The following is a 25,413-nucleotide window of genomic DNA, read 5'->3' on the forward strand; positions in this document are numbered from 1 at the left end:
CCCCTGTGTTCCTTTCCCCAAACGCCCAGCGCTCCGTTTCCCTAGGCACCGTAGGCAGGGTGTGCGTAAGAGTCCTCGCCACCGTTCATGCCACCCGAGCCATGACTCCCAAGACCGCACTGAGCACTTAGACCTAACTGGCCACACCACCTGCTTCTAGCTGCCAGCTCAGAGTTATTTCTGAACCTTTCTGGGCTGTGAATAGAAATTAGTTTCGCAAGATGGCTTAAGGGTTGGATGCATTTGTTGCAAAGCCTGATGAGTTTAGTACTTGAGACTCACAGTAGAAGGAGTACAAAGACACTTGTAAATAAGTACACGAGTATGCACGCACGTGTATACACACACACACACACACACACACACACACACACAGCTGGTCTTTGCTACTTTGTGGGTTCTTTTTCCCAATTTATCCCTCCTGCCCCCATTTCTCCCCCACCACTAAGTAGGAAGGAAAGAAAGAAGAGAAGATCCCTGAATCTAATTTCTTACATTTCTTCTTTGGGCACAACTAACAAACCATAACAACCTCCCTAAATGACACCAACCACTGACCATACTTCTCAGGGCCCCTAGCATTTATCAACCCTCTGAAAAACTCATCACACAATCGTGGAAACTATCTGCAGCTGGCGAAACCATACCTCTGCTAGAGCAGGAGGCAAATCAGTGGGCTGGGGAAACAGAAGCGGCCCCACCCCCTACCCCTGTGGGTAAAATGAAAGCACATTCTTAGGATATTCCTGTGTGTTTTAAAGAAACCAGAATTCCAGAATTATCACTGTACACACAGGCCCACAGAGCAAGCGAGCACCTCTGGCTTACCTGCAGCGTCGCTGGCTTCTTCCATCATGTCAGGAGTGCAGCCCTGAAGGTTCAGATCCTGACACTTCCCAGGCCTTTCAGGGTGACATGAGGCAGGCTTTGGTTTTCAGTAACCTCCACATTGGTACTTCACGGGGCCGCAGGCTTTCTGCAACTCTCATGCCCTCACCGTGGAGCCTCTGTCCGGTGCCAGGCAGTCATCAGGTGAGTCCAGACTCCCATCACAACCCAGAATTCTGTCTGCTCTCTGTGTTCTTAGCTAAGTCGATGCCATCTGTCCTGACACCAACCCAGAGTTCAAGTTTCTCCCGCCTCACCCATATTGATGAAGGAGATGTGGACTTACTCCCCAACCCCATCTTTTCCTCAGCCTGTCGTCATCCCCTTTACACACTCAAACCTGCAGTGACCAATAAGGGAGGGCCCCGCCCGTTGTGCGCAGAGCCATCCCTGGGCTGCTGGTCCTGGATTCTATAAGAAAGCAGGCTGAGCAAGCCATGAGGAGCAAGCCAATAAGCAGCACCCCTCCATGGCCTCTGCATCAGGTCCTGCCTCCAGGTTCCTGTCCTGATTTCCTCCAATGATGGACTAGGATCAGGAAGTGTGAGCCAGATAAGCCCTTTCCCCCAGACACGTATTTTGGTCATGGTGCTTCATTATAGCAATAGAAACCCTAACTAAAACAAATTGATACCAGGAGTGGGGTGTCGCTGTGACAGACCTTACCAGACCATGTGTTTTGGGAACCATGTGTTTTGAGGAAGGACTGTGGAAGGACTTTGGAACTTTGGGCTAGAAGAGCCATTGAGTGTTGAGGGCTCTGGGATGTTCTGCAGGAGCCTGGAAGATAAGAATGTTGAGAGCAGTGCAGATGAGGCCTGGCTTGTGACATATTAGAGGGAACATTAAAGACTCTATCAGGGCTGTTTGCTGTTTTAAGATTATGTGGTTCGGAGCTGGGCGTAGTGGCACACGCCTTTAATCCCAGCACTTGGGAGGCAGAGGCAGGTAGATTTCTGAGTTTGAGGCCAGCCTGGTCTACAGAGTGAGTTCCAGGACAGCCAGGGCTACACAGAGAAACCCTGTCTCAAAAAACAAAGCAACAACAAAAAAGATTATGTGGTTCTGGTTAATTGGGGCTGAAGAATCAGTTGTGAGGGCATCAGATCTTATTATAGACAGTTGTGAGCCACCATGTAGGTGCTGGGAATAGAACTCAGGACCTTTGGAAGAATAGTCAGTGCTCTCAACCGCTGAGCTAACTCTCCAGCCCCAAAATAAATAATTCTTAAAACATTTTTTTTCTAAAAAAAAAAAAAAAAAGAAGAAGAAAGAAAAGAGGGGGCTGTAGAGTATTCAGAATGGGGAGCAAGGGCCAGGTGTGCACAGGGGGTTGGATGTAGGGGTGCTGCTGGGATCATACCTACCTCTTGGAGCCCTGCTTCATGACTGATGCCTGTATACAGAAAGCGAGTGAATGTGAGGACCTGCAGTCTGGTTGAAGGTCAGAGGGCAGAGGTCGTTCCTGAACAACCTCACACCCTTGGCTTGCTGGGTAGCAGGCAGGACCCTTGGGTCCCTCTGTGTGAGATGGACTGTGCTCACCCTACAGATGGAGGGCATGCTTGCACAGTGCTGACCCAGTGGGTAGGCTCAGCAGTCCTTTCTGTTAGCCTTGGCTGACACCAGGCAGTCTGGGTGCACCGGCCTGAGAGCTTGCAGCCCAGACCCTGTTAGGGAGGCCCCAGGCTGACAGCTGAGAGCCATTTGTTTGAGCAGCCTTAGTGGTGCCCCCGCAGTGGCTTCTCTGCCTCAGGTATATCAACTGTCAACATTCCTCACCTTCCCCAGGCTGGGCGAGTTTGCCTCCTTGTGTGCTGGCTTCTTCTCCTGTCAAATGGAGATGCACCTTCCTCTGTGAGTTACCGAGAAGACTGTAGAGGGTTATTTTGTGTGTGTCCGTGGATGTACACATGCCACAGTGCACTCGTGGGGTTAGAGGGTAATTCACAGAAGTTGATTTTCTCTACCAAGTGGGACCTGGGAGTCAAACTCAGGTTGTCAGGCCGCGAGGCAAGCACCTTTACTGGCTAAGGTATCTCCCCGGTACTCCCAAGAAGTCACCCACCGAAAGAACAGAGCAACGCCTGACACAGCCAACTGCAGCTGGAATTACGATGGCTAACCGAGAGCTGGGGAAGTGCTGTGTGGTGCATGGACCTCACAGAGTCTGCCTGCAGCAGCACAATGCCTTCTGGCATGGTATTGATCTGCAGTGGCGGCAGCGGCGGTGGTGGCAACAGCTCTAGCGCCCACATCATGCAGTCAGATCAGGGTGTGTGTGGGATAGGCTCAGCAGCTCTGCAGGCGGTCTTGGGAACCTGGCTCAGGAGCACTCTGGGTGTGAGCTGTTGGCTCCAACCTGAGGGTTGTAGGCCCTCTCTCCTGGCAAGCTGGGCCACACAGGGTATATGTAACACTTCATCTTGCTCAGACTTCACTTGGAGAGGCCCAGGAATGGTTCTTTTGTCTCCTCCTCCTTTCATCTGAAGTACCAAGTCACTTCTCAAAACATGCTGGTGGGGCTAAGGTTGGCCCCACTGTGGGCCTAGTTTTATCACCCGACTGCCTGTTGGGAAGGAGGGCGCATGTGCGGGGCCAGCCTGGGCCGACCTAAAAATGACTGGGGTAAGCTTACCGGGTTAGATGGATACATGGGTGAAGAGCTGGGCATGGTGGCACATGCTTGTAATCCCAGTGTTCAGGAAGCAGAGGCAGGGGGATGACAGCTCAAGGTGCGCCTAAGCTACATGAGACCCTGCCTCAAATACAAAACAAAACAGGCTACAGAGAACATAGGAAGGAGACTGAGCCAAGACCATGTCTCCTTAAACCATGTCTCCTTACAGATCAGCCACATGGGAGCTTGCCCCCACTGTTGCAGAAAGTATTTAATCTTGGTCTGAGGTTTCTACCCTGACTTTGTTGTTTAGGTTCCTGGATGAAAGACACAAACAACCCTCATATTCACCATAACCTTAAACAGTATGAAAGTCAGGCCGTTGTCTACCCATCTATGCTGTTAGGATCTATTTCCTACTGACAACCCCAAGTTATTACTATATTTCATCTGGGCTGTTATTTTTGTTTGTTTGTTTTCGAGACAGGGTTTCTCTGTGTAGCCCTGGCTGTCCTGGAACTCACTCTATAGACCAGGCTGGCCTCCAACTCAGAAATCTACCTGCCCCTGCCTCTCAAGTGCTGGGGTCAAAGGCATGCGCCACCACTGCCCGGCTATCTGGGCTGCTCTTAACTCCAATTGGCCAGCCCACGGAGCCATTTTTTTTTCCTCCTAACCCATGGCTGCTCTCATTCCCCCTCCTGCTGCCTTCTTTTCCTCATGGTCCTCCTCCAACCCCAAGCCCTCGAAACCCAAACTTCACCTATGTCTCTTCTGCCCCGTTATTGGAATCTCTATTTTCCAATCAGAGTTAACATGGGGACAGGGTCACCTAATGTCTTCAGTGGGGACTCTCTTGTCTCTGGGACAACCAGGTTTTGGGAGCCCGCACTTAGCTTTACAATAGATAACAAAAGACCAAATCTCAACCCCCCAGCCCACCTAGTCTGGAAATATCCACCAACTAGAGGGGGCACATGACCACACACTTAAAGAGACGATTTATTGCATAACCAGTGGGGCACAGATTCCAGAAGGATTTTACAGGCAGGGACAGTAACTTCAGGATGCTGAGAAGCCACCAGAGGAGGAGGAGCGAGGGGGCTTAACACCAGGTATGCAATGCTCTTTTCTCTATGCTGCACTTTGCTTTGTAAGAGCGTGGGTGATAGCCAGCTAGGACAAAGAAGGAAAGGAAACTGCACTGCGAGCCCACCGAAGCTGTGGAGGATGAAAACACGCGGCTTTCAGGCTGCATTCCATGATGGAAGTCACTGAGGTCAGGGCAGAGCCCCTGCGCTGTGCCGTTAAGAGTCCCGAGTGCACGCAACACTGGACTTCGTCTTTGGCAAGTAAAGACCGTGGTGCTGAGGCCACAGTGCCTTCCGGGAACGGAGCTTGAGGCAGGGCCTGCTCCATTAATTGTGTCTTCATCCTCTCCATCTTAGAAAGTGGGGTACACAGGTGGGAAGGCAGAATCCCAGAGAGGGGAGAGAGCAGCCAGATTGGATGCAGAGCTCACTCCTGCGAGGCGATGAGACCCACGTGCAAAAAACCCAAAAACGGCCAGGGCGAGCTTTGAGACAAAACGCATTTGCCCACAGGAACAGTATGCTCTAACCCCAGCCAGGTCTCAGGAGGGACTGTGTGGGGCCCCTCCTGCTGTCTCCTCAGGCCTCCACACAGGGCCTTCAGCCTGAGGAGGACATGGGACTGACTGGTGTTCTTGAGAGCGTCTGGAAATGCTGTACTGGCCCCGTGTTCTTTGATTTCTCAAGGACAGCATTCTTCTTCGTGACTTAACGGGACTGCACCACTCCACCTCTAACAGTTCTCTTCCCGGAAGCTTCCAACAGAGGCCTGCTCTCTCTGGGGATGGTGGGAACCAGCTCAGGCTGGAACCAGCTCCAGGGAGCCTGCCAGGAAGAGCAGTCATCCTTGGAGCACGCAGAAAAGCTTGTCAGAGAGGATGCCTGAGCTCACACTGGCCGGCCCCTTTCTAAAAGGCCCTGCTGGACATCCTCCAGCACTTAGGCTTGTGTGTATCGATGAGTGGGCAGGCCCCTGGAGCGCTGAGCCTTTCCTCCGAGCTGTGAGCCTCACGTTGAGGTGATGCTGTCTCCAGGATGCATTGGCCATGTTGTAAGAGGGACTATGAGGCAGGCTCAGCATACTGAGGTCACCTCACTTTGGTCGTTCTATGGGAGACTGATGCTGCCTTCCAGGGCTGGCTGACAGGTTCACTCATGTGCAGGTTACAGACCCCAGCGGAGGCTGAGATGGGCAGCCTGTTCAGTGGGCATGTCTGGATTGACTGTCCACATTTCTGATTAGAAAAATGTCATGAAGCCTGGCGGTGGTGGCGTACGCCTTTAATCCCAGCACTCAGGAGGCAGAGGCAGGTGGATTTCTGAGTTCCAGGACAGCCTGGTCTACAAAGTGAGTTCCACGACAGCCAGGGCTACACAGAGAAACCTTGTCTCGAAAAACCAAAAAAAAAAAAAAGAAAAGAAAAGAAAAGAAAAATGTCAAGAAATAACTCAAACTTCTGGTTCCTTGAAAAACCAAAGCACTGGCAGCCACAGGCTACTTTTCTACAGCTGCATGAGGGGTATGAGTGGGACAAGCTGCTGTCCTCACAGGCTGGGTGGGGTCCCTAGCCGCCCTTGGCTGTCTGTGCACCTGGCTGGCAACATAGCCACTGCCTGCTCCCTCAGGTCAGGGCCAGAGCTCCACCCAGGCAGAAGCGATCGACAAAGTGCCTTCAGCACAGCGAGCGCCAGTGCTGCGGTGGCCTGGGTGTCAACCTCTGCCCTTGGGGAGCTGTGGGGGAGCTGCCACCAGCTAGGGCACACGGGGAACTCTTCGTGCAGCGCCACAGGAGTTCTAATCATGAACTACCCGTGAGGGGATGGGGACACGGAGGCCCTGCGTCTTACCTGGGAAGACATCCTTCCAGAGGAGCCGTGTGGAGGATGTCAGCAGCACGGCCTGTGAAACTGACTCAGGGTTCTAAGTAAACTGTCTGGCTTGGCGGGGAAGCAGGCCCCTGACAGTGGGCGGTGCTCCTGCTCTGAATGTGGCCGACTGGAAGCTGATGTAAAGGGTGGATTTCTAACTACTTTTTTGGACATTATGGAGACATCAGCATGATGGTAAAATCTTTATAGATAGAAAATCAAGATAAAAATATTAAATAAGACAACACTTAACATGATACAAGAGTTAGAAATGGATCCGCTCCTTGTCACTCCCAAGAGATGCGCTCTCTCTAGGAAGTGGGAAGCTCTGCTCCTCGTGCACATGGAGAGACCCCACAGGATGGAAGGGAAGCTTCCTGATTGACTGCACGATGCTTGGAAGGGACGGATGCTGCTGCTGCTGCTGGGGTTTTTGTTTTTGTTTTTAAATCCAACTTTCTTATCTCTTAAGAAAATGTTTTACTAAAAATATCAATTATAGCTTTAGGCATGGGTAGAGATTGTAAAGGACAGGAAAGTTGTAACACACTTGGAACAATGACTTTTGAACACATGGGGTCATGACCTAAGCACTTGGTGACAATCTGACAGGACAGAACTAAGTTGCAAATAGGCACAAATAAGGCAAGGGTTAAATTACAGTCAAAAATCTGTTAGAAAACATGCAAAAAATAATACTGAGCTTTCTTTTAAAAAGTCTGAAATCATCATTAAATGTTTTGTAAAAATCTGAAGAGTTCGTGTATAGTCTATGGGCAGGCAGACAGCACCCGAGCTCAGCTGCTGTTCTCTTTGGTGGTGATTGTGACCAGCTGTTTGGCGGCCTTGGCGATGTCATAGGCACACTGGATGACCTGCTGTGTGACCAGCTGCACATCTGTGGGTAAGCTGGAGTCTCCTGGGAGAGCCTTTCTGCACTCCGACTGGAGCCGGTAGGCACTGGACGTGAGTAGGCGGAGGGAAGTCCTCACCGTGTCAGACTTGGGTTTCTGAAATGAAAGCAGAGCCGTCTGCTGGGGGCTGCAGGGTGTGGAGGCAGCAACATGGAGTGAGCCAGTTCCCAAGAGCAACCTGAGCTGCCCCAGAAAGTCTGATTGCTTTCAGCTGGGTATTTTATTGTTTTTTTTTTTCGAGACAGGGTTTCTCTGTGTAGCCCCGGCTATCTTGGAACTCGCTCTGTAGATCAGGTTAGCCTCTTGCCTCGGCTTCCCAAGGCATGCCCCATTACCACCCAGCTAGTTGGCATTTTAAACATTATCAGCTTTGCAACTCGTGGCCTACGAAGAGAAGCTTAGGTGCTATATCCTAAACTCCATTGCGTTGCCTTGCAGTGCCTGACTTAAATATTGATGTCTTATTAAACCCATGTTCCTGCACAGTGAAAACATCTCAAAGCCCCTTGAGACGGCATACTTGAAAACAATGTGGAACAGGAACGTGAGAAGAAGGTTAGGGGCTGAAGCTCTGCGGTGCTGCGCTAGCCCGGTGTGCACGGGCTCTGGGCTCCTCCCTAGATGACACAGGGCCCAGAGCACCTGGAAGCAGCATCTAGCAGCTCATTTGAAGATAAACAGGAAGAGACTTACTTTGGGGAACAGGGCTGCCATCTCGGTTACAGCAACGTGTATCCTCTCTGAGCAGGGAATATAGCTGTAAGATATCGGAGAAGCTGTTAAAATGCAGCTCAAACACTTGAGAGGTAGAGTCCTCAGAGGCTGGACAGGCCCCACCTCTACTTGGTTAATGAAGGGATGGAGGCTGTGCCTGCCCTATGTGCACGCTGGACGGCAGGCTCCCCATCCTGTCACGAACACACATTCACCCCGAAACAAACAGTTCTAGGCCTGAAATCTGCAGTCTGTGACTGGGGCGACAGAGGTGAGAGAGCCATGGCTCTTTTACGCCTGGTGCCTGCCATCCAGATGTCTAGAATGAGGAGCAAGGGTCCATGTTACGGTCTATAAAGATGACAACTAAAGGGCTGAGGACACTTCCTTAAATCCCAGTTGGCACCTATATGCCACCGTCCTGCCGCTGGCCACTGAGCCCCCCTCCCCCCAATTCTGTTCCCACAGACAATCTGATCTCAGCAGCAAGGAGGCGACCTTGTCTCACCTCTGTCTCTTTCCACAGGCATGGTGGCTGCCGTGTGCTGAGAGGGCTCTGCAAGGACTCTGACCGTCTGCACTGACAGAGCAGCAGGTGGCTGACTCACTGTAGCCTATCGTGCAGGTTTGAAGCCTGAGGACTGACTGTGTGCTAGAGGACACAAACCAACAGGTCCGAGGGCCAGTTCCTAAGGCAACACTGCCACCTAGCCATGGCTCCGTGTGCAGGACTGCCCAATGCCTGGGAAGGACATGGGCACAGGGAGAGCAAAGCACTTCTGGGGGCACTTTCTGCAAGGAAACACAGCCAAGGCTGTGGCAGGTTTGGCCTGGCAAAGCTGTTCCTAACTGTCACAGACCCAAAGTCTCAAGTAACATTCTTTCATTCTTTCCCTGTTTTTTTAGATTATAAAATTAACTTCTGATAAAATCCATTAAAAGCCATCTCTATTTGTAATTTTATATTACTCTGGCGTGTGTGTGTGTGTGTGTGTGTGTGTGTGTGTTGGTGAGATGACAGACACATGACCCTGGCAAGTGAGGCTGCAGGAGCGATGACGGGCAGTGAGGGGAACTTCCTGGACTCGGCTAGCTAGAACCCAGATGGAGGTGCAGGTGGGCCCTGGCAAGCCTGCACCTCAGCAACCGTGAGTGACACGACACAGACACGTGTGATACCGAGGCAGAGGGGTGAGGCTGCCCCAGCTCAGCACGCGTCCCAGGGGAGGTACAGAACCCATGACGTTAATAGAGAGTGAGTTCTCTAGGCCGGCTGGCTCCAGCTTCAGGAGCATAAGCCGATGGTTCTGAGATCACCGCTTTCTCCTGACCTTCAAAGCAAAGGCGAGCAAATCATAAAAGGTGCTGACAGAATTTCTAAATAAAAAGTCTCCCCAAATCGAAGCAAATGCCATATTGTAATCTTTGGAGGCAGAAATGGCCACAGGGTACCCATTTATAGTTCTGACAGCATCAGAGAGCGATCAGTGAAGTGCGGCTTGTAGCCCAGCAGTGTTTCTAACTGTGTAAGGAGTCAAGCACAGAGCCCCGTCAGATGGGAGCCCTCGAGGCGTGGCTCTTGTTTAAGACTTCTTTACTGAGCTCAGGCTGTGCTGTGCACGGTAGAGGCTGTGGGCACTCTGCTCTGTACAGGAAGGTACAGTCACCTTATACCATGTTAACATGCTCAACTCTATGTGCACAAGGGAGCAGACAGCTCTCGGGTAGCTCCACTCAGGACAGCTCTGCAAGCTTTGGCCCAGGGAATCTTGGCGCAGCAGTGGCTAGAAGACCGGCCTGCTTGCCAGCTGTGAGGCGGTTTCTCTCCTGCCCCTGGTACACTGCAGTCAGTTTTGTTTCTAGATATATTTACTTTCAGATTACTTTATTTATTTACTTATAAATATTTATTTATTTATTTATTATACATAAGTACCCTGTAGCTGTCTTCAGACACTCCAGAATAGGGCGTCAAATCCCATTACAGATGGTTGTGAGTCACCATGTCATTGCTGGGAATTGAACTCAGGACCTCTGGAAGAGCAGTCAGTGCTCTTAACCACTGAGCCATCTCTCCAGCCCCCAGATTTCTTTGTAACATGATGAAAGCAGTACAGGACCACACTAATATGATGCTTAGGTTTGGGAACCCCCTCCCAGAGCGCAGCGGCGGCCCGTACCTGTCATGCTTGTTCTCCTGGGCTGCTCGCAGGAGCTCCTGGATGTTTTTGGTGATCTGCTCGGTCTTCCGGATGACGTCTTCTGTGCTGGGGAGGGTGGGGCTGGGGACCGAGTGGGGTTCTGCTGTATCTGGCAATAAGCCATCACCTTGCCAGAGCATGCTCCGCTGCCGTCCCTTCCGGGTTGACCTGCGAACAGGTAAGAGCTGCATGTAGACGGCATGACAAGCATGCACTGGCGGTTCCTGCGTCTGTGACTCACACCGCTGGCACTCAAGCAGGCTGTGCCTGTGGTCTGCTTTCTCCTGTTCAGTGGGAGGCTCATGGGCTCTGCTTATTACCCGGCACCTACAGCCATCCTAGGAGCTTTCCCCTTTCTCCTGGGTGGGAGGTTAGGGCTGCTGTGGACAGGGTGAAGGAGGTGGAGGGGATGGCTGACAGAGGGGCACAGCTACACACAGCCATCCCTGCAGGCGCAGTGTCTTGGGAGACTTAGGTGGACAGTGGCTCACGTTCGTGTGGCACAGCGGATCCTGCATGTCAGCACAAGGGCAAACAGCCCGAAGGTCGCAGTGTGAGCAACAGAAGACATAGTTTATGACCACAGACACAGGGCCGCGGGTGCTGAGGCCTGCCGTGTCCCTGCTCCCTCTGCCTCACACACGTACCCCGTGTCGTCTGGCTCAGGGTCACAGGCAGTGTTGTCATAATCACTCTCCGGGGTGCTGTTCTGCTTCTCCAGTCTGGAGGCCTAAAAGGAGAAGGGGCCCATTAGTGTTGAGCATCCCTCCGCCCGCCAGGCTCTGTCACCTTCATACCCAGAGCGCATTTGGTACAGGAACCAGCCCTTTACTGGAAATCTAGTAAAGAGGAGTGAGTAGTAGGTCCAAAAGTGCCTTTTCGACTTCTGCGCCATGTCTTCTTAATTCACTAACAAGTCCTAAACAGACCCCGGTGCCTCCCACAGTCTGACAGCCACACGCGCACACACATGCACACCCGTGCCGTGCAGTCAGTAACAAACACACTTATCTGAACACACACTTCAGAGCTGGACTTAGCAGGCTCTAATTGCCTGGTTTCACAGCAGAAGAGAGCAGGACCAGGATAAGCTAGCTGCCCACCTTCAGGCACAGTCTGCGAAAGGAGAGGACAGGAGCCCTCTGCGGGTCCCTCCATTACTACATGTTTGGGAAGCCTGCACTGCTCCTGCTAAAACCTGACCCAAGGGAGGGTTTTCATGAGCTCTCAAGGAAGCCTTGCTGCCTGTGAGCCCCCATGCTGCTGCCTGTGAACTACACGGATTAACCCTGGAAGAGCCTTAGTTCCAAACCACTTTACTCGTTTTCCAAAATATTGATCTCTGAAAATACAGAGATTAGGTCTAACTGTGGAGGTTACAATGAGCTTTATCGGGACTGGCAGCAGCACTAGAGGTGGGGTCTGTCAGTGTGAGGGGGTGTGGCGCGGATGGCATCCTCTGGAGGAGCCTGGTCTGGAGCGTGTGAAGAAACCTCTCTCGTTGTTCATCTTACGGTGTGACAATCCCTCACCTGGATGGCAGCATAAGCCGATGAGCAATCTAAACTGATTACTGATTAGCTATTTCCAGCCGTGTAGCCAGCATTCAAGCCATGGTTATTAAAGTACACGGGTAGGTAGTTTAACTGATGCAGGGAAAGGTGGCAAAGGCTGCGACTGTAGAGGCTTTGCTAAGTCACATGAGATGTGCAGCCTTATCCAGAAAAATGGCTGCTAGAGGAAGTCGGTGGGGCAGTCTGCACGAGCCTGGGGTTCAGCCGGCTGAGGAGTGGCGTCTTGAGACCTGCTCCACTTTGCTCCCCCTCCTCCCGAGGCCCTCACATTGTCCCCTGGACATCCTCTTTCCCACTCTATGGACGATACTGAGCACTGGGGCTGGCTTCCTAAGTTCCACCATGACCCTTTCCACACACTGCACTTCACCCAGCAGGTGGTAAGTGCTGGCTAGCGGCTTTATGAGGTTATCTTTTTTTTTTTTTTTTTTTTTTTTTGGTTTTTCGAGACAGGGTTTCTCTGTACAGCCTTGGCTGTCCTGGAGCTCACTTTGTAGACCAGGCTGGCCTCGAACTCAGAAATCCGCCTGCCTCTGCCTCCCGAGTGCTGGGATTAAAGGCGTGCGCCACCACGCCCGGCTTATGAGGTTATCAAGCGAAGAAGTTTGTAACTTCCTGCTCTGTGGCTAAGTCAGCGGGTAACTGACACTAGAGAGAGGGGACACGGTATTTGTGCAGGGGCAGAGAGCAGGGTCTGGTGGTCCTGAGCTCAGAAATCTGCCCCCCTAAGACCTTTCCTACCTGTAAAGGAATGTCTGACTAATCTTTACTTAAAAAAACAAAAAAAACAAAAAAACCCTGATTTCAGACATATACACGCGCGCGCGCACACACACACACACACACACACAAACTGAATTTTAATTATGCTGGACAGTTCATTCATTGAAACTGCTCCAGTGGGGAGAGAAATCTAGAAGACAGTGCTAACACCCTCCATAGCTTACATTTTGGGTTTTGAGACAGTGTTGCTAATGTAGGCCAGGTTTATCTTAAATTTGCAATCTTTTGCCTCCTGGAATCCTGTATCTCTCTAAGGGATGCTGCTGCCTCCCCTGATGTCACGGTGACAGTTGGAGATTGAATACATTACCCAGAGTGATCAGAAGTGCCAGGGTCTGTTTGAGGATCTCAGAAGAGTGACACACCTCCACTAACAGCGTTCAGGAAACGCTCCTCAAGTACAGCGCACAAGTACTGACGGACTAAGTCCTCCTCCGTCAAAGTGCACAGCACTTCAATGAGCCGGCATTTAAGTTTATGGAAGTTACAGTGAGCATGCAGAGCCAGGAGTGTTAAAGCTGTTAACACGAGTGTTACCTTGTAGCTGCTCTTACTTCTCTGCACAGACAAACCCCAGAAACCTAAGCCAGGACAAAGCTGCCAGGAGGAGCTCAGAGGACCCTGGATGACGTCACTGCTCACTGTGACAGAATCACTTCAGTGACTGGTCCCTTTCAAAGCTACCACACTACAAATCAAAAAAACTACAAAATTGTATGATAAGACCAGCCTACCTGACTCTCAACATCATTATTATCAAACTGCGGGATTTCCTTATTTCTTTGCTCTTCCGTAACTACCATTTGGAACAAAGACTACAGTGCCCTTCCAGGGCTGCTCAGAACACCAGAAGTGCCAAGCTTCAAGAAGTCCTCTGACTTCACAAGGGCTGTAAGGAAACTCAGAGTGACCTGGTGAGCCAGTGGCCCCGGCAGTGCACAGGGTCCTCTTCCCCACACGGGGGCTTGCTGGGGAAGGTGGTGTCTTGCTTGCAGTTCCCTACTTTTTTTCACCCTTGCTACAGACAGACCGAGCTAGGAGCCGAAGGGCAGGCCTCTAACACTAGGGCTTGCCCCAGTCTCCCACAAGAGGAAAGCAGCATGCTCTCTGTGCACATGAAAAGAGTTTTCTTCTTACACAATGTCTGTTTGGGAACAGGGACGATGTCACTTAAATCTTTTGCACCCTTTAGCTGCCTTTCTTAAAGGTGGGTGTGAGGGAGTCCACTGGCGTGAGTCACACACCAGCAGAAGGGTCCGGCCTACCATTCCAAGTGGACAGCTTTAAGCCTGTAGCCACCTCTCCTCTGCATGACAGTACCAACTGAGGTGGGGCTTGTCAGCGGTGATGGTGCTAATAAAAAGTAAGTCAGCAGTTAGAAGAAAAAAGCTAAGATACTTTTGCGCTAACCCAAATATACTTTTAATTTCATAACTGTATCTCAAAAACCCTGGGTGGACTGCCCTGCTCTCTGTGACCAGTAGCCAGCTCAAGTTCAGTTAGCTTAACACGACAGTGCTCGGAAGATGTGCTCTAGGTGATCTGGGAGGTGGTTAGACAGGTGAGAGAGGCAGCGTGGAAGGCGCACAGCGTGGAGGCCCAGAGGAAGGCCAGCTCTCTCCAGGCCGGATGTGCACGGCTGCATGTGCCTGCTGCTATGAGAACCCAGGAGCAAAGCTGCTTCATGCAGGACAGAGGGCAGTTAGGAAGGGGCGGGGGCACAAAGCCAAGGGGTGCTGGCCCTCCTCCAGGGCAGACCAGTCAGAGTGTACTTAACCCTTCGGGCGCTTTCGTCCCTGGACCAGGAAAGTGTGGAGGGGAAGGAGGGCAGAGACGAAGAGGAGGTCACAAGTGCACTCCTCCCAATCTGGAAGTGGAGAGAGAAACACGCTTGGGAAAACATAAAACAAACACGTCCCCACCTCCCACTGCACAGCTCACACATGTCCCTCAGCTCGGTGACAGCTGTGGCAATGATCCCTAATTAGGCAAGTGGCCTGCTGGAAACCACTCTGCACTGAAGAGGCCACTTGTGCTTAAGGAAGAGATCCTACCGCCATCGTAGCTACACTTGGCACTCACTGTTAGCACCTACAGTGCTGCTTGCTCTCGGTTGGGAGGGACAAAACCACACAGCGCTATGGACGACTCTGAACAGGTGTGCACATCACCCTGGTCCTCAGGTCAGACTGGGCGGTACAGCCACAGCCTCACACCCACTCCCTCTAGGATCAAGTGCACTGTGTAAGCTACCAAGGTGAGGTTGCCTAAGTTTTGTTCTCAGCTCTATGAAAACGAGGCTCCTTTCACTGAGAACATCAGTCAGGTCAGTGACCGGTCTTCAAGCATTAAACCCACATAAAGAGAAGCTGAGACAATGGATTCCTGGATACATACGGTACTGCAGTCTTACACTGCTAAAGTCTCCAAATGTATTAGATCTTATCATCTGCTTCACATTACCCTAAGAAGCTTATTGAAGAACTCTATGTACTTTGAAGAAATAATTTTGACATTCCAAAGGATGAATACCACACTCTGAAGGAAGAACTACGTAAGGCAGTTTATGCCTGGAGCACTCTGTGGAAACCGGTATCTTTACAATAGATCAGTCCAAATGACAGACTAGTTTAATGTTTGAAAACTTGGCTTCCCAACACGTGCACCACTGTGGTCGGCGAGAGCCTACCACAGAGCAGACACTGTGGGCAGATGGACATTTTCAATTATTTACATATTTCCTTCTTTTTCCTTTTTTTGGAGATAAGATCTTATGTGGTCCAGGCAATCCTCCTGCTTCAGCTTCCTGAGTGTGCTGGTATAATGGCTGCTTACACTGCATCTTTATGAAATGTCCAAGTCATGCTACTAGCCTAGGTGAGGTCAGTAACCAGGCTGCCGAAGCCCAGACTCTCTCAACTCTATGTATCCAGTCACAGGGGAGTTCCAGCTCATAAGGAGGGCATGCCTCTGCCTACTCTGTTGTTTTTAAAAGATCATTTTACGTATGAGTGTTCTGCCTGCTTGTCTGTGTGCCGTGTGCATGCAGAGCCCTGGGAGGCCAGAGGAAATGTCAAATCCCCTAAAGCAAGAGTTAAGCTGGTTGGGAGTGGGCTATGTGCCGCCTGGGTGGCCTCTGTGACAGCAGCCAGTGTGGTTACCACTGGGCCATGTCTCCAGCCCCAGCCTCCGCCTATGATGAAGACAGACACTTCTGCCAGTGACCTTTACAACTGGCTTCTGTTTGTAGAGCTCAGGAAGGAAGCTCTACACAACACATGCCAACAGAGGCTGCCTGGGAATGACATCATAGAAACAGAGGAACTGAAGGGGAGGGGCTGAGCGAGAGCCAGAACGCCCAACTTTAGCCAAGCCCCTTCAGTCCTCAAGCCCGGCTTGACCAGGAGGGAACACACAGTCAGACTGCACAGCAGAAATGGGACACACAGCAGTGCTACTCACATGCGTGGGGAAGGGTTGAAGTCTCGTCCGGCTCTCCTCAGGGTGGCTGGCTTCTCCCATTGGGAGGTATGGCTTCTGGCCTGATCCAGTCTCGTACATGGACATGGGTCTACTGCCCCGGGCAGATGGCCGTCGCTTTAGGGACGAGTGGCTTGCAGTGTCCTTGTGGTCAGAGCCAGTCTGCACCTGACAGGCACTGGCTGTGGCCTGTCTCCTGAGGCTTGAGTTCTCACTCTGGAGAGTTTGAAGCTGAAAGAAACATTTGGCAGTGGGTCTGTGTTTTTGCACACCAGGCAGACAAAGCAAAGTCAAGTACACCAACGTAACACGACCTTGTGAGGACATAAAGCTAGCGGGGCTGCAAGGCGAAGCCATGACAACTCCTCCTCCTTCCGGAATAACCTACAGGCTCATGAGAAATTCAAGTCTACCCGCCTAGAGAGTTGTCATGGTGGGGCCAGAAAACATGTGCAGACCAGCAGTACTCTGGGTCATTCTAAAGCTGTCTCGAGGAAGAGATTCAGAACATTGACTCTGACTCTTCACACGGCCCTGAGCCATCTGCAAATGGGGAAGTGACAGGAGATGCCATGGAAGCAGCCCAAAGTGCAAAGCAAGAAAAGGTGAGGTCAGCCCAGGGGAAATTCCAGCACCCATTGCTTTCCAAAACGCCAACAAGAAAAATTAGGATAAAAATGTCTTTATTATGTAGCATTTTTGATATTCTAAACAATTCAAGCACATCTTTAAAAAAAATATAAGGGACCAAACCATGGTAAGTTTGCTAATTTAACGTATCACAAGAAACCGGCAACCTCTTGAACTAGGTTAGTGTCCTCACGAGAAGGGCACTCCCGAGGTCCACTGGCTTCCCTTGGTGATCAGTGTTTTGCTGCAGGGCTGTGACCTGACCTCGCTCTCCTTTGACCCATGCAGTTAGTGATGCTGGCCTTGAGTGGGCTGGGCTACCTGGTGCCAGCTCACTTTGGTTAGACACTGACACACAGAGACCCTGAGTATTCTTTGCAATTTTCACACGTGAGCTGCTTCATGAGATCAGAGATCAGCAAGGAATTATGAGGCTGGCATCTTAAATACAAGTGACCGTGTCTGTGCTGCCTCAGCCCCGCATTTGTGTAGCATAAGCTGGGGATGGTATGAGTCCAACTGCCTTCTCTGAGAGAACGTACACTTTGACCATGCTGTCATCCAGTGCCAAGGTTTAAGTCCGTAAGCAACCATGTCTGCACCAGGGGGTCCTCACTGTCCAATAGCAAGGTCATGCAGTATTGGGAGTTAACTTTCAAGTTTTATTTAGAAAGCACCAATCTGTGGGAAATACATCACTAGTGGCTGACCCTCTTCATTAATTTGCATCGTTTCCAAACAAATGTTAAATGTGAAAGATCAGATATAAATCACACTACTTTGCCAACTCTATTACAAACTTTAAAATAAAAACAGTACACCCTTGCTTTGTGAACAAGCCCCATGCTCTATCTGTAGTGCCTACCTCTACACAAGCATGGCTTCCCCGCCTATATATGTAACCTCCTTTGCAAAGAGGGAGAGCCTCTAGAAATTCTTGCATTCCAGGACAGACAAGTGTGTGGGCTGTCGGGATATGAATGGAAACTGGGTGGGGTCCAGAGAGAGGGAATAATACAAGAAACTATATCCCTAGATGCAGGGCTCATATGTCTGCCTGAGCTAAAAGCTCTCTGTGCTATTCTGAGCAGGCTGTGAAAGTATAAACGCCCTGAACACTGATGCTACCTCTGAAACACCCAGTCTGGACTCTGGCCAGCTGCCTTCTGAGATGAGCACAGACCCTGGTTTCAGTCGCCTCAGCCTCTCCCCTACACACGGAATTTAACCCAGGGCCTCAAGCACAGAGGCACATGGTCTACCAGAGCCTCCCCCTGGTACATCATGCCCAGGAGCTGAGACAGAGTCCAAGTTACTCAGGCGGGCCTTGAACTAGTTCTTAGCCCAAGAAGGAACTTGTGATTCTTGTATCTCAGCCTCCAAAGTAGCTGGGATTACAGGGCTGTGTCCAAATTCATTACTCTGCATTTATAAAAATGTCCTAAGACAGATTTTAATAATGTTTATAAGATCCAGGCTGGGGCTGGTGAGATGGCTCAGTGGGTAAGAGCACCCGGCTGCTCTTCCAAAGGTCCCGAGTTCAAATCCCAGCAACCACATGGTGGCTCACAACCATCCGTAATGAGATCTGCCTCCCTCTTCTGGAGTGTCTGAAGACAGACAGCTACAGTGTACTTACATATAACCAATAAATAAATCTTTAAAAAAAAAAAAAAAAAAAAAAAAGATCCAGGCTGTACTCTGGAAAAAGTATGGCAGGAAATAAAAAGTTACAGATAATTCACTAGTTTAAAAATCACAGGCATCTGTATGATAATAATGGACAATGGCTCTGCTCGTCAACACTTGGCTTGTCTGAGTGTATGTGCATGTGTGTCAGGGTGAGTGCACACCACGGTACACATGTGGAGGTCAGGGAGTCTAGGGACTTGAACTCAGGCCATCAGGCTGGGTACTCGTCTCTTACCCACTAAGTCTCTCCCCAATTCTTGCTCTAGAGAAACTCTAGACACTTGCTTTCAAGAGATTCGAGCTGTCTCTAGCAATTACAATAAAAATGAAGTCTGACTGTGTCTGCATGTGCCTGGTGTCTGCGTGTGGTGTCAGAGGACAACTCTGAGGCTTCTTCTCCGGCTTTCTGTGGGCTCTGGGACTTGAACTCAAGCTGTCAGCTTCTGCAGCTGTCAAGTTCCTTTACCTGCTGAGCCATCTCTTCAGCCAACACTGAGTTTTCTTTATTAATCTTAAGCATACACGTGCATACACACATGTGATGGGAGGCTCGAGTGGAGCACTGGTATCTCCCACAATCACTCTCCCTGTGAGCCTGAGCACACAGGTTAGCTGGTCTGGCTGGAAGCTTGCTCTGGGGACTCCCTGTCACTGCTCTTGCTGCACGGCACTGTAGGTGGACCACTGTGCCCAACTGGTCTTTCACATGGGCTCTGGGGGTCTGGACTTCAGTCCTCTTCTTGTCTTTCAATGTTTGACCTGGGCCATCTCCCCAGCACATGTAACCTTTATGAACACTAAAGGAGAACTATGGGTAAAAAGGTGAAGCCCCGCAGACCAACAATCAAAGGCAAGTTTCAGAAAAACAAATCACCCAAGAAGCTGGTAAGATGGTGACTGCATTAACTACCACATCTGTGTGACCCTGCTCAGAAAAGGCCGAGGAGATGTCAGGCCTCTGCTGCGGCAGAGGCCTCTCAGGCTCTTGGTCGCAGCTGTGCACTAGCCTAGAAGGGGCTGCAAGGCAGGTCGGGGCGCTAGGCCACGAGAGCTCAGTCTCTCAGCCTCTGCACTACAGCACAAGAGCCACTGACTGACTGCAGAGCTCTCACAACCTTGCTCCCTAGCCCGTGGGAGTGCTCCCTAGCCAGTGGGAGTGCTCCCTAGCCAGTGGGAGTGCTCCCTAGCCAGTGGGAGAGCCCTTTGGCTTTCCTTGAGAAGATGTACCTTGTGACCAGGCCTTACAATACTCTGAGTCTGAGATCGCGTTCCTCAACAATAGTATAAACCCCAAAGCCAGCCTATTTTTTTCTGCGTGGGGTGCATAGCGAGCTTTTTCTCACGACAGTCAGCGATGCTTACGGTGCCCAGAGTCTAGGGCACAGCTGGCTTTCCCATCTGTCGCTCTCCATCATCATCCCAAGCACTGCCTTCCCCACTGACCTCTCCTACAGGCAGTTCCCAGTCCCTGAAGCAGGGGTTCTCAACCTTCCTGACGCTGTGTCCCCTTAACACAGTTCCTCATGCTGTGCTGACCCCTAACCATAAAATTATTTCGTTACTACTTCCTATCTGTAATTCTGCATTTTCCAATGGACTTAGGCGACCCCTGTGAAAGGATTGCTTGACGTCCCCTAAAGGTTGAGAACGGCTGCCCTGGGGGAATGACTAGGATAGTGCAGCGTACACGGGTTGCCTCTCCTTGTTAGTACAGGCAGACATGTGGCAGTCTTCTGTGTGTCAAGCCCTGCTCGAGGTGGTGACAGCAGGCTGAGATGCTGGCGAGGGTTGCCAGGGTAGCAGTCAGAGCCAGTGCCAGCAGAGAAAGCACGGCACATGGTACGTGCCAGGGCTTACGCTGAGAAGCACGTGCTTCTGCCTGCTCTGTCTGCATGGTGAGATTAATTTTAAGAATCAGCAATAGGTGTGGAAAATCACACCCAAGCAGTAGCTTCCAGATTCCCAGAAAGCCCAGGACAGGGCAAAGTTATGCTATCTCACACCAATAGTGGGCTGCTAGGTCTCTCCTAGGGGAGTTTACTCTGAATGCATTTTTAGGTGCAAACCCAAGGCTTTGTGTCCATACATACACTGAATTAGAATCCCAGCCAAGCACAGGCCCTGGCCCAGGCCTTGCTCATGCTAGGCAGATGCACCACCCACCACTGGGCTATAGTCTCTGTGCTACACTGAACACGTTTCTCATCAGAGCGCTGCATTTCAAACATACACACACAGCCTGCTTTCAAGAGGACAGTATGTCTATGTCTGTTATAGTAAATGTTTTCTTCCCTCTGACCATAAGCATGGTGACCGGGATCAACGAGTCAACCATCCTGGCATTTATTAACATGTTACCTTTTTCTGCATAATTCTCAGCTCGTCACTCAAGTTGTTATTCACCTTCATTAGCTGCTGTCTCTTGGCCTCAGAAGCCACTAGGGCGCTTTTGACCTCCATAAATTCCTGCACAGTGACTGGTCCATCTGACAAATCTGAATCTAGGCTCTAAAAATAAACCGGGAAAATGTTCACAATCCGCGATGATGATGTTAAAGACTAACAGCTAAAGAATGTCCATCTCCACCACGCCCGCTGGACTGCAAAGGTGGACCATATGAAAGGCAGGGGCACTCCAGGACTCATGACACTCTGCAGAGCTTCCTGCAGGAGCAGGCAGAGCGCTGCAAACCTCTGTGGACACTGGCTGCCAAGGCTCTGCGCTGCCCTGCACACACTGTCCTTGCTAACTTAAAGAGCTTACTCTATGGATTCACTCGCTCCACATGACCTAGTGAGCATCAGTCAGTCTCCAGTGCGCTGTGACAGAGAGGACAGGCTGCTACATCCATGGCGCTCACACTCCAGCAGCACAGGAAAGGGGATGGCTAAGGTGTTCCAAGGCAGGACAGAGGGACTGAGTGCTGGGGACACAGACAATGGAGCGGGTGGGACGCAGCAGCTGGCTGGGCTGCCTGGGGAGGAGCTGGGGGAGCTGGAAGGCGTGCCTGAGGAGGCCAGGGCTCCTGAGAGTCCAGCAGCAGTGCTCAGCGAGAGGCTGAAAGGGCAGCAGGAGCCCAGCCAATCAATGGATGGTCCGTCCCTGAGGGACTGGTAATGACCCTGCCTGTAACTGAGTGGACTGGCACGGGGCAGTCCAGGTAGGGGCGTCCCTTCTGCCAATATCAAACAGCAAATGCTGGACAAATCTAAGCTTATCTCCCTGCTTCAAACCTGCAGACCTCGGCAGCCTAGCTTCTTGTTTATTTGTTACTCAGTGTCTGTGGAGTGCCTATCTGAGTCTGTCCTGAGGGTTCAGCCTGCAGACCCCTTGGCCCTGTCCCCTGTTCACTCAACAGTGCCCTGTCTCTCTCCCTGGGCCCCACTGGCCTGAGCCCTGAGGCCGTGCTGCAATGCCCTTTAGAGCTGAGGTCCTCACTGTGCTGTCCAGAGTCTCTGCACAGTGTGGGGCTCTTCTAGGCTGTTCCAGCCCAGGCTTTCTTGTTCTGCCTTCTACGCGGGTGCAGGACAGCACATCTATGAGGCCTTGTTTCAGAGCCCTGTACTGTCAAGAGCTCCTCCCTTGATGCTCTCTCTTCCAAACTCCTAACCTCCAGCTTGTCTGCTCTTGCGATGCGCACCACCTGTGCAGTGCATAGTCTCCTGTCCCCTGCTTCCCCATCAGTGAGGTCATGAGGGGAGGAGCTAAGCACACTGGGACACAGAGAAGCCTCCAGTCCTGACCTCAGCCTAGAGTCAACGCTGATCCTTCACTTGCTCAGTGACAGGGCCTTATTTTAAGAGCATTTATTTAATCTTTGCTTGGCTTGAGTTAGCAGTGAGCCTAACTTGAGCCCTCTCACAGCACCTTCCAAGGCCTAACCCTTCTGCCAGTTTTACTTTTTCTGCCATGTGTATGTGTCTTCTGGTGGCACTGGGAAATAAACTCAGGGCCCTGTATATACTGGCGAGCACTCCACCATTCAGCTACAGCCCCAGGGCAAGAACACATTTTAGGAGGAGCACGTCTGTCCTGTGGGAGGTGTGTCCTCTCACCTTCTGCCGGTTTGCCTTGCTTGCCCTCGTCTCCACGTCTGTGTCTTCATCGGAGGCCACACTGTCATAGTCTGGCTGGTCGTTGTCTTGGCTCTCAGTGCTGTGCTGGGTACTGACTGTTCTCAATATGAGCTCCACATTGTCTGTTCACAGAAGGAGAAAAACTACTTCAGAGTTAAAATATATTTTTCCTTCTAAAAAACTACTAAGGTGACTTTCTGGTTTAGCCATTAAAGGGTGAAGAAAATGACAGAAAGAGCAACGCCCGCAGAGGCTTAAGGGACAGTCACACAGAGCAGTTCCAATGCTTCCCACTCACCACAGAGCTCAGCCACACCCCTTGGGGTGGCTGCCAGACTGAGGGGGGAAGTCACAGGTTTGCATGCACAGGGCACTGCTTCAGCCATAAGAACATAAGGTGAGCCAGGCAGTGGTGGCGCACGCCTTTAATCCCAGCACTCAGGAGGCAGAGGCAGGTGGATTTCTGAGTTCAAGGCCAGCCTGGTCTACACAGTGAGTTCCAGGACGGCCAGAGCTACACAGAGAAACCCTGTCTCAAAAAATCCAAAAAAAAAAAAAAAAAAAAAGAGAGAAAACACCCAGCCTAGAAGTCAGGTGCAAAGACAAGAACAGCAGTGGTCACTCATATACATCCAGGCTGTGAGACAGACAAGGGGACACTGGACCAAGTAGACACACACGTGTCTACATTATCAGTAGTGTCCATTCCACAGACGGGGAGCAGTGACTTACACACTCTTGCACATTTAGAATAAGTGTTCAGAAATCCCCAAACATTTTTGGTTTATTTGAGGCAACTCAAGTTAAGCTCCAATTTCCAAAGATGTTTTACAGACAGCTTCATCTGGACAGTGAATTCTGATTTCTTAAGATATAGCGGTCCTATTTTAACTTTTACAATGAATCTTTAAGATTCACCAGCATGGCCGGGTGGTGGCGGCGCACGCCTTTAATCCCAGCACTTGGGAGACAGAGGCAGGCGGATTTCTGAGTTCAAGGCCAGCCTGATCTACAGAGTGAGTTCCAGGACAGCCAGAGATATACAGAGAAACCCTGTCTTAAAAAAAAAAAAACAAAAACCAAAACAAACAAAACAAAACCCACCAGCATGCCAATACAGAGATACGGTACAAAGACTGAATACAGAGGCTGTAACCACTCGTGAGGGACAGTGGCGATCACCCAGGCTGAGACACGCTGGCCTGCTTCTTCTAGTTACTGTTCTAAGCATATATGCACACATACAGGCTTGTCCTCAGTGAATACAGGCTAAAAGCTTGTCACTCACTGAGACAAAGGACTACAGTTCCTGAGAGCCGCCAGTCACAGCCTTATCATGAGCCAGTCCACACACGCTTCTGTTTAAGGACACCCTGTGTGACACATACCGTGGATTCATGACCACAGTCTGAGGCCACTCCATTCACACCAGGAAGATGCTCACTGTGCACACACAGCTTCCCACGAACCTCTCCTTAGCCCTCTTGCATGCAGGCACACTGTTCAACATCTTCCCATTGTGCTCAGAGCCTTTGTTAGAGCAGTGAAATCACCAACAAAAAGTATGAGAACACAGGCAAACATGGCACTGAGCAGTCTACGCGAGGCCAGTGACAGGGTATGAAACTGAAACCTGCAGGAGGGTACCAGCCTCAGCCTCAGCCAGACATCCAGACAAGCATCAAATCTGCTGTCGAGGAGCAACCACATGTGCATATTCATCTGGGGAAGGCACCTTTCCCTGTACAGTTACTTATATTAATACACACACCTTACAAAACAGAGACTATAGCAAACCTTTAAAGACTGTATTGTTTTACTCCACACCATGAAGTATTTCCAGGAGATGTCTGTACATTAATCATGTGACTGTTTCTCTAGAATTTATTATTTAGTTGTTTCTAATGTTTTTGACATTATACACAATATGGAATCTCTCATTATTTCTCTTTTAGAGTGGGCATATTTTGAGGTTTCAAGTTTATACAAAACCTCTCCAGACTGCAACCTCACCAATTTAATGCCACTTCTCAGAGCATCTTTACTGCTGGCTGGATTGATAGGACCAAATTCCTCAACAATCAAGAAGAAACATAAATTACTGTTACTTAATAATTCCTGCCTTAGGGGAGTGTGATATTGACAGGAACCTTAATTTTTATGGTACAAACATCTTGTTCAAGTACCTCAAAATAAAAAGGCATAGTTCCTGTATCTATAAAAAAAACAAGAACAAACTTAAGGGCTGGCTAGGAGGAAGCGGGCCCTACGTCTGGAGATAGGGCCTGTAAGAGCCATTCTGAAATAGATGCTCAGCGGACATCCCAAGGCTTCTCGCTACAGACATTTAAAATTATAGCAGTAAACAGTACTTATTCAGAGGCAGGGGTTCTGAGTTAAGTGACAGCTGCCATCAAGAGTCTCCATCGCCTCACTTTATGTCCTTAATAAATTTAAGAGTTAGGCTTTTGGGTTAATTTCAACATGCCAATTTTTGGGGAAAATAAGTGATTATGAAAAAATACATATAAAATAAATGTGAATTATACGTAGTAACTTTGAGGTACGCCTTATTCTTCAGGGTTCCAACAGGTACTTCTCTGTCATAGTCTATTAGTGAGGAGACTCTCAGGATGGCTGTTCTTATGACTGCCCCATCACCTCCAGCTCGGGACTCCACAGTGCATCCCAGAAGGCCCAGGTGCTCTCGGCTGGGGCTGGGCTGGACACTTGCCTTTTGACCTGGACAGAGGACTGCCCTGTTGTCTCCTCTTGGCATCACTGAGGATGTCGATGACCAGCGTAGCAAACTCGTGGGCGTTAAACCGAGCTAATTTCTGTCTGCCCTAAGGGAGAGAAGAGAATGGGAAATATTACCCA

General features: G+C 50.4%; 1 protein-coding gene across 23 annotated transcripts in view; it reads right to left on the reverse strand.

Moving 5' to 3' along the window:
* Positions 1-4,491: 4,491 nt before the first annotated feature.
* Positions 4,492-25,413, reverse strand: part of Git2 (GIT ArfGAP 2) — a 47,181-nt gene continuing 26,259 nt past the window's right edge. For 5 of the 23 annotated variants that reach the window (XM_006530333.4, XM_006530331.4, XM_006530339.4 and 2 more), the window contains 9 exons: positions 25,268-25,379; positions 22,513-22,655; positions 20,815-20,964; positions 16,117-16,365; positions 14,432-14,521; positions 10,945-11,027; positions 10,277-10,465; positions 8,076-8,139; positions 4,498-7,478 (listed from right to left, as the gene is read on the reverse strand). In XM_006530333.4, coding sequence (XP_006530396.1) covers positions 7,266-7,478; positions 8,076-8,139; positions 10,277-10,465; positions 10,945-11,027; positions 14,432-14,521; positions 16,117-16,365; positions 20,815-20,964; positions 22,513-22,655; positions 25,268-25,379 — 1,293 coding nt within the window. In that variant the 3' untranslated portion in view covers positions 4,498-7,265. Of the gene's footprint in view, positions 7,479-8,075; positions 8,140-10,276; positions 10,466-10,944; positions 11,028-14,431; positions 14,522-16,116; positions 16,366-20,814; positions 20,965-22,512; positions 22,656-25,267; positions 25,380-25,413 lie in introns of all 23 variants that reach the window. The other 18 variants (XM_017320893.2, XM_006530337.4, XM_030254529.1 and 15 more) reach the window with 9 other exon arrangements.

This window comes from Mus musculus, chromosome 5 (assembly GCF_000001635.26).
Source record: "Mus musculus strain C57BL/6J chromosome 5, GRCm38.p6 C57BL/6J".
Lineage (NCBI taxonomy): Eukaryota > Metazoa > Chordata > Mammalia > Rodentia > Muridae > Mus > Mus musculus.